This window comes from Lipophrys pholis (genome assembly GCF_963383615.2).
Source record: "Lipophrys pholis genome assembly, chromosome: 10".
Lineage (NCBI taxonomy): Eukaryota > Metazoa > Chordata > Actinopteri > Blenniiformes > Blenniidae > Lipophrys > Lipophrys pholis.
In genome coordinates, this window is record NC_137640.1 from 16,098,648 (window position 1) to 16,107,977 (window position 9,330).

At 39.2% G+C, this 9,330-nt stretch overlaps 2 protein-coding genes across 2 annotated transcripts; both read left to right on the forward strand.

Annotated features, from left to right (window-relative positions):
• Window positions 1-523: 523 nt before the first annotated feature.
• Window positions 524-6,723, forward strand: lrrc15 (leucine rich repeat containing 15). The gene is made up of 2 exons (XM_080473450.1): window positions 524-806; window positions 3,440-6,723. The coding sequence occupies exon 2, from the start codon at window positions 3,447-3,449 to the stop codon at window positions 5,157-5,159; it is 1,713 nt and encodes a 570-aa protein (XP_080329576.1). The 5' UTR covers window positions 524-806; window positions 3,440-3,446; the 3' UTR covers window positions 5,160-6,723.
• A 164-nt stretch (window positions 6,724-6,887) lies between these two features.
• On the forward strand, window positions 6,888-9,021 carry LOC308115742 (uncharacterized protein). The gene is made up of 2 exons (XM_080473451.1): window positions 6,888-6,962; window positions 7,157-9,021. The coding sequence occupies exon 2, from the start codon at window positions 7,358-7,360 to the stop codon at window positions 8,663-8,665; it is 1,308 nt and encodes a 435-aa protein (XP_080329577.1). The 5' UTR covers window positions 6,888-6,962; window positions 7,157-7,357; the 3' UTR covers window positions 8,666-9,021.
• The last annotated feature ends 309 nt before the right edge of the window (window positions 9,022-9,330 follow it).

The window sequence follows — 9,330 nt, forward strand, 5'->3', positions numbered from 1 at the left end:
AATCAGTGGCTCCACTGACATGCTGATAATCACAAAGATACACAACAGCAGAGAAAGCTTTGTTAGATCATTTTATCCGCGATCGTGCACTGCTGAAAGATGTTTTCACACATGGCTGCATAGATGTTTGTTAAAGTGTTCAGCGGAGTGAACAAGGCCAAGGCTGCCAAGTGGTTTACAAGCACACCAGTAACCTCATACTACAGATACTTTCATCTGTTACGTTGCACACCCAAACACAAAGCACATGCGGTAAAAAGTTACAATAACCTAAAACCAAGAACCACTTTCTCACCACTTTTGCAACCCAACCCTCAACACAAAAATGTGTAGTTTTTTTTCCTTCTCAAAGAAGACTAAGAAGCCATGTCTGAAAACATATGGTTCCCATGTGGAAGCACAGTCCCACTACGAGCACCGAAATGCCCATAAAAACACAAAATCAGTTCAAACACAGAGTAGCACCAGAAGGTGGGGCTTTCCCTTGCCTGATCCCCCTCAACCACATTTAGCAAAAAACGCCAGTGTGTGATAGGCCAGCAGGCAGACACAGAGGGGGCAGGGAGAAAAATGTCCATTGGAAGCAGAGAAAACTGAGCAACACAGTTCATGAGCTCATGGTGAGAAAAGGCTGATTAATGAGATTCAGTGGTGACTAAGAGCAGGGAAATATGAAAGCGTGAAAGCTTGGGCAGTGCTGGAAACTTTCAGAGGTTCAGTGAAGTTCAGGAGAAAGGAAGGACATTTATAAATTCAGCCCCACCAACGTACGGCCTCTATTCTCTGCTCATCAGCAACCACTAAAGGTAAGTTCAGCACCACAGCATTCTGTTCTGCTTAACATAGGACTGATTCATTGTAAAACTCTTTTACACAAACACATACAGACGGATCAAATCTTAACTCTGTTACGATCTCTTCAGTTTAAATGGATGGTGTCTCATCAAAACAACATTTTAGATAGTACTTTTAACAGAAACAAGGGTAAATTATTTACTATATATAACCAATAACCAAACAAATTAAGAAAACTAGCTAAAACAGTGCTTTGTAATTTTATTTATAGACAATATGGTATTTCTGTGTTAATGTGTTCTGTGGTAATCTACAGTATGTTCTTTACCTTAACTGTTATTGTGAAATTTGTGTTTGTATTTTACATTGAACTGTTTTGTCAGAATGAATTATTCACATACAATTTGTACAATTTTAAAACATTTTTTTTATCCCAGTAAAAATAAGAATGAAAATATCATAATAAAAAATAAAAGGTCCACCTGAAGCTCTCTGGAAGCACAACTTTCATGTGATGGAGGAGGGAGTGTCTAAGTATTTAATGATGAATTGGAAATGCTTTAGGCATTAGACTACAGACTACGTCAAGCCATTCCAGTTAAGAGCAAAGTGTAACTGTAGATGGACTGTGGTGATAACATAAACATAGACAGCTGTTTAAGCTGTTTTACTTCTATTTAGTCTACGTTATTATTAATTAAATTATACATGAGGTTAGTCATATCATGAGACCCATTTAGTGATTCAACAGTAATACAATATGCCAAGTGTCAAAACACTAAGTTACCTGACTTTTATGTGTTATGGTTTTCAGTTCACAAAAAGAGAAAGGCAGGGTGACTTTTCAGTTTTCTGGTAGTTGGGCAATTGGGAGTATACCTCTGAGTGATATTTGATTTCTGACCTCCACATAGCCGTTAAAAAAAGGGGAAGTGTGTCGTAACAAAAGTACAGGGTGGTAAACCACAAACCAACATTTCTAACATTTACAGATTATGGGTTTTGATGGCACGGGAAAAAAAAGTGCATTGTTATTGCTGGACCTAAAGTGTAAGAGCTCCTAAATTTCCTTTCGACAATAGGAAACGTATGTCCCACAGTTTGGATGAAAACTTTAACAGAAAATTTTAAAAAGTGTTAAAAATAGGACAAACTTCAATCTTTTATAATTGTATTTCTTATTTGCAAATTATTAAAATATGTTTAAAACAACAAGCAAGGCAATATAGGAAAAAGAGAAGAGAAAAGAACAAAAATGAGTATCTATTTGAGGGATATGCAGGACCTCTTTAGACACTTAACTTCCGAGGGGAAGACTGTTCTTGCACCCTAATACCTCTCAGCCACCGAGGAACAACTCAAGCTTGCCAACCTTGAGTTGCAAATGGGTTTGTATGGAGAAGCAGGTCATTCTGTTGGCACAGCTTTGTCTCTGTCGCTTTCTATTCCATTACAAACAAGCGAGAACAGCCTCAGCCTCAAACATGTTCAAGCAGTCAGCAGTCCAGCTGAGAAGAAGGGAAAACACAGAAAACATTTTGCACGAGGCAGCAAATTGAAAAGCAGCTCTGAATTCAATAATCGCTCAAGAAATTCACCTGCAAAACCACGTTCAGACACATTTTCCAAACATGTGGGATGTTCATAACTAACATGACCACAAATGCTAAGTAAATGGTTAGAATGGCAACGTTGATTGAGCGCTTTAGTAGTCAGGCCTGTTGGCAATGCTGGCAGGCACTGCTCCTACCAGCAGGCAACACCGCATCCATTTATGCAAATATTTCCTTCTTGAATAAAACAAGACGCCGAGGCAGCAACATGTACACACTGTTCCTGTTTAGAGACGGGTTCAGTGTGGCTGCCTTATTATACTGGTGATTTAAAGTGCAAATAATGTGGCAGGGAGAGAAAAATAAATAGGCCACAGTGATTTTCTTTACTGCCCCGACAACCACCCATTGCCATACCAGGGTATCAAATCTCAGAGTAGTGTAGTAATGAAAACGTTGTTCGTTCCCAAAAATAATGTTTCTTCATGAACATTATTTTTTTTTTTTTAAATTTGTAATAAATTCTTTATTAAACATTATCTGTTTTGTAGAGGTGCATTTATGTTAGATCTGTTCTGCATACCATTTTTTTTTCTTCTATTTTTGGAAAAGCAGCTTAATAAATCAAGAGATTTTTTTATTTTAATTTTTTAACCACAGATCTTTTACAATGGTCGAGAAAAAAATAACAAAATCCGGATTTGGAAAAGGAACTAAATTAGGCATAGAATGACCTCCACATTACATAAATTCCTTAGAATGACTGAAACTTTGAAAACAATACTGCTTCCTGCCCTGTAAATACACACTACAAATTAACATCGCTATCATGGGAATCATGTTCCCAAGGTTAATATTTACACATGTACTGTAATTCAAGTGTCCTTGAAAAACACAGTGCAGTGAATGTGCTCTCAGTGATATTCTGATAGACTACAAATAAAAGGTATAAAAAACAAAAAAAACACCCAAAATCAATTTCATGACTACAACATATTCACAAACCTCTTAGGCTATACTTGAGGTATGAACTCAAATGGCAAGAATCCTAATGACCTGTTACTGTAACATATTTTCATTTTGTATTTCAGGGCAGTCATGGACCTGCCGCTGACACTCCGGGCACTTCTACTGCTCTGTTCAATCAAAGCTGTGGTTTGGGCGTGTCCAAATGGATGCAGGTGTCAAAACAACAGAGTCATCTGTGATGGCCTTTCTGAATTCCCCACAGCTGTGCCCTCAACAACCACCAGTGTCTTCCTTACTCAGTGCAGGTTTACCTCCCTGAAACCAGAAGATCTGACGGATTTCTCTGATATGCTGGTCATGTTTGTGGTCAAGGACACAGTTTTAAGGGAAGTGCTTCCTGGCACATTTGATTCCACTCCAAACCTTAATGCCCTGGGTTTATTTGGCAATGAACTGGAAGATCTCCCAGAGGCCTTATTCCTAAATATTCAGAAACTCAATTCTTTGACTCTGAAGAGCAACAAGCTGTCAGTACTCCGGCCTCAGTGGTTTTCCATGTTAACAGAGCTGAAACACGCTGACCTCAGCAGGAACCTTTTCTCATCTGTACCTGCGGAATCTTTTCAGCCACTTACTCAGCTGCAGCATCTGTCACTTTCCATGAATAATATCAGCCAACTATCTGGAGAGACATTCAGAGGTCTTTCTCAGATAACACTTTTACGTCTTAACAAAAATGTCCTGGAAGAACTTCCCATTGGTATTTTGGATGACCTTGTGAATTTAGAGGAACTGTCACTACATGACAACCTCATCACTCACCTCCACCAAGACCTGTTTGCAAAGAATCTAAAACTCCAGAAGCTGTTCCTTTCTAACAACAAGCTCACATCTCTTCCACAAGGAATATTCTTAAACCTGCCCCTCCTTTCCCAGATCTCTCTGTATGAAAATCAGCTGGAGAGTCTGGGTCCGGGGGTATTCGGGCCCATGCCCTTGCAGCAGTTGTGGCTGTATGACAATAAATTAAGTCATCTAGAAGATGACACATTCAAAAACCTGACTCAGTTACGTCTTCTGGTGCTCAGTCGGAACCAGATCAGCCATGTATCCCCAGGTGCATTTAGAGGGCTTGAGCAGCTGGGAGAGGTATCTTTGCACACCAATTTGCTCAAAGTCCTTCAAGCTGGAACTTTCCAAGGACTGCCATATCTGGTTAACATCTCTTTGGAGCACAACTTCCTGAAAAGTCTCCCTTCGGGATTTCTCAAAGGCATCAGCCACCTAGGAGAGATCGACCTCAGCAATAATTCTTTTCCAAACCTACCACAGGAGAGTCTCGATGCCCTCACTGTGGCAAGTGAAGTACTTCTCAAGCAGAACCCTTGGAGATGCGACAAAGACATTGTACCTCTCAGGGACTGGCTCAGACAGTATCCTTCGAAGGTCAACCAAACCCTTGTGGTGTGTGAGAATCCTTTCACTCTCAGCGATGAGATGATTGCTGAACTGACAGATGAGACCCTGATGCCTCTCAGCTCAACCGAGGAGCCCGTTTTGACGTCAACAGAGAAGAGGAGGAAGCCCAACACACCTCCAACCAGACGGAGCACTTCTTCACCTTCTGTCAAGACCACGGCCACTTCAGAGCACGATGAAGTCACCAGCAGTGGACAAGGAGAGGGTGGAACAAGTTCTCATGATACTTCAATCACGTTAATCGTCATTGCAGTAGTGTCTACTGTCATCATCAGCACAGTCCTCATCAGCTGCGTGTGCTGGAACAGGAATAAAAGAGGCAAAGGGAATATCGGTCGCAGTAATAAGAACTCTGTGCTGTAGAACAGCCAAGTCAAGAACTTTCAATGACAATGATTACTGTGGTTTACTTGGAAGATATGAAGCCAGGATTTGATCGTAGAAATTGAAGAGCAACACAAAGAACCACAGCAACTTCATTCAAAAGTAACAAGTAAACAGGCTTGCTTCAAACTTCATTAGCTTTCAGTTTCATTTTCAGATTTGTCAGTAAGCAAATCTTATCGATCATGCTGTAAGAAAAAGAGGTGACAGTTTCTGCACTAACTGTTATAAAAACATGTCTATCTTGGAAATAACCCGGACCATTTGGTAATCTCAAATGGGCTGATAGGGTTTACTTAATTTAATGTACTCAGCCTCTGTTTCATTATGCACCAAATGAATTTTGGACTAACACTGCATTTAGCAAACTGAAAAAGGGCTTAATGAAATGTGATTTTGATTTCATTCTATTACAAATCAATACAAAATGTGTCAGTACGATCAATAAATGCACATCTCTTAATGGGAGTCACCTTGTATTGTGTTTAATCTTAACTGAACTTCATCTTTCAAAGTATAAACTCAAGCTTACACACTGCCCAACAAGCTGGACAATACTTACATTTTCAACAAGATGTAAACACTTTCAGATATTTATATGCAAATAAATTTGAAAGGTGAACTGAAAACAGCTTTAGACTGACATTGTGCATGGGGGGGTAACCCCCCCCCCCCCCCCCCCAACAAAAAAACCCAAATACATTCACACATCAACAAATTGAAATGTTGATAATCATACCAAAAAACAATATGCTCCATTTGTGGACCCCTACACTGAATTACCAACCATCTGTGTCGGTTTGATTAATTAAAGACAGTCATTAATCAAAGTGAAAAGATTTTCATGGGAAGGAATCATGCTTATTCTTGACTCAACAAAATTCAATGTCTGTTGGAAGGTAAAGCTGAACCTTTAAAAAGTAAGGCATGGCTCAACACTACACTTTTAGTACTAGCAATTTAATGTATTCTAATCTCCTAACTGAGTAAATTCCATATAATTTATTCCTTCCTTTAGACTGCCATCTACTGGAAATTATTCAAATTACTATGGAAATAATGTCTAATTGCATCACAGGTGTTGTAATGTATGTTGCACTACCGATTTTTATAAAGGACCTTTTCTTTTAATCAGAAACCTTGTAATATATTTGAGATATATGAGACAAGGAGAGACCATTTTAAATCATTTTGTAAATTATTTTGCTGATTTTTTAGAAGAAATGTTTCTATTGACATGAAACCATTTAGAGAAAGTATTCAAATATATCCTCAGAAAGCTGCAAATTGTTTGTGAGCCTGAATAACTAATCATACTCAACACAACAAATTGCAGTTCTGCAGTCAATGTTTTTAAACTCATCGGCAAGAATATTGTAATCATCCATCAAATTTACACGTAAAAGTATCCCCATCAGTTGTCATTGCAGTTGCACAAACTTTTGTTTTAGTTAATTAGTTGAATTTGAGACGACACTAAAGGGTTTATACTGTATTTATGTAGGCTGTTTTTAACTGTTAATTCTTAAATTAGCAGTGAGGGAAAAAAAAAAAAAAATCTGCTTGCAGCCCTACTACAGAGACTTATTTTGTCTAAAAAAGATTAACAACATGCCTCTCGACTCTTATCTCATAGTCCAGAAGTATGTTACACCACGCCTCACATGGGATGCAACATACTTGAGGCTTACTGGCCAACATAGATACAAAAAGATAACTAATGCGACTGCACTTCTTTATGTTCGCCCGCGACTTCAAGTTCCTGGAGCAGGAAATAATCGGGTAGGCAAATGTTATTTTGTCCTTTTACCGTAACAAGGTGCAATTTCATCATAGAAACAATGCAAAGCTCTTCGGTAAAAACTGTAGTTTGTGTTTTATTTACGTTTTGGCAATCATAACTGTTTTTCTCTTTGAAGTGAAGAAGAATGCCGAGACAAGAAATCATCTTCCTTTTTCTGTCTTTATTGCTCAAGATTTCATTGACTCAAGATAAACCATGTGCCTCAGAGACAGACTGCTCGAAAAAGAACCAGCAAGTTTTTGGCGCATCTCAAACTGTAATCCCTCCCACACTGAAACCTGGTGTACTTGAAGTTTTTTTTGTGTCAAGCCAAATTCAAACGATCCCCGAAGCAGCCTTTGCTGCAAGCCCCCAGCTTCAAAAGGTGGAGTTTATGAACACTGCCGCGTCATCTATTGAGCTGGGAGCTTTTGAAGGTTTGACTAACCTCAAGCATCTGGAGATCTCCACTAATCCTCTGACATCTGTTCCAGTGGGTGTCTTTAAAGGCCTTAGCAACCTGGAGATGATCATACTTAAGTTTAACAAGATACAAAGACTTGACAAAGGCTTGTTCGAAGGACTTACAAAATTAAGAGAGCTCCTGTTACATGGGAATCAGATTGCATTAATTGAAGACGAGACATTTGATGGCCTTGACAGTCTTGTTTCACTCAATTTAGGTAAAAACAATCTTACGGCTGTATCCACCGACTTGTTCTCTAACCTTACAAAACTGCACATATTAAGGCTTTATGAAAATCAGCTGACCAGCCTGCCCGAGGATATTTTTCACAATTTACCAAACCTGAAAGAAATTGCTTTGCAAGGGAACAAAATACAGGAATTATCACCCAATCAGTTTCCACATAAAGACAAACTAAATAAGCTGACTTTAGAAAATAATCTCCTGACTACTTTACCACAAGAATATTTCGTTGGTTTCCCTCAGCTGAAAACACTGACCCTGAACAAAAACAGACTGACAAGTCTACCACCTGTGCTTTTTGGAGAAATGCCGAAATTGACTGAATTAAGCCTCAGTCAAAACAATCTTGACACTCTTCCCAAAGGAATATTCCACCCTCTGAAGAAAGTCAAGAAGTTGGATCTGTCTAAAAACCACTTGGTCACCTTGTCTGCAGAGGTTTTCAATGGACCCGAGAAGCTCACGGAACTCAATCTGCAGTATAATGAAATACAGTCGCTGGACGTGGATGTTTTTGAAAAGCTACAGTCACTGAGCACACTAAAGCTCGCTCAAAACAGCCTGCAGACACTTCCTGAGGATATTTTTGAGCCTTTGGCAAAACTCGAAAAACTTTACCTGAATGACAATCCCTGGAACTGTGACTGTAATCTAATCGGTTTTCACAATTGGATCAAGGTGAAATCTGACAAGCTTAAGACTAGTGTTTTCTGTAAAAAACCAGAACACCTAAATGGGATGGAAATCATATCATTAACAGAGGATCAACTGATTTGTCCGACCCTTCCACCCACAACTACTCTCTTGACTACCGCCACAACTGCAACCACCACAACACTTCCAACAACAACACCAACAACCATCCCTCCAACCACAACGGCTCTCACTACAACACAACAAACCACATTCACTACTACGCTCGACGGACGTCTTGTCTATCTGTCCGCTGAGCAACCGCCGCGTCCCCAGAAAGAGCGAGTCAAACGCCTCTAGTGGTCCCGTGGGTCATCGCAATCCGTCTTGACGTTCACCTGGTGGACACATGAAGTCATTGCGCTCTCCCTCTGCGGCCGCCGCATGCCCCGAGTGGTCGTCGCAGTCACCACATTGACCCGCCGACGTCTGTCTCCACCTGGTGGACGTTCGTGGTCATTACAGCCATCACCCTCATCACTCCAGACCACACCCACACACACGCTCTTTGTACATAGTGTTTGCTGTTTAATAGATTAGATCTCCGTGTTAGATGTCGTTTGCTATTTGAATGTGTTGATTTATGAGAAGATTTCGGAATTATTTATGAATTAATACATTTTGGTAATAAACGCCTGTTAGCTGAATTAAACGATTCTTGGTGATTACTGTGTATTAATTGTTGACAATTCACTGGTTTTTGTAACAGTCTGTGCTCAAATCTTACACCTTCCCTTTTATTTAAGATTGTTATATTTTTACGCAGAAATATTAACTAACTTACAAACGAGACTGATATTTTGGTATTAGCTATTTCCAGTTTATCTGGTGGTGCCCCAATTTATTAATACATGAATAACACATTTATGCAAATTAATACTTTTTTTAATTAATAAAATAATTTTTTATCATTTATTCATTTTGAAGTAATTACTCAATTACTTTAGTAGTTGTTAATGAGTAAA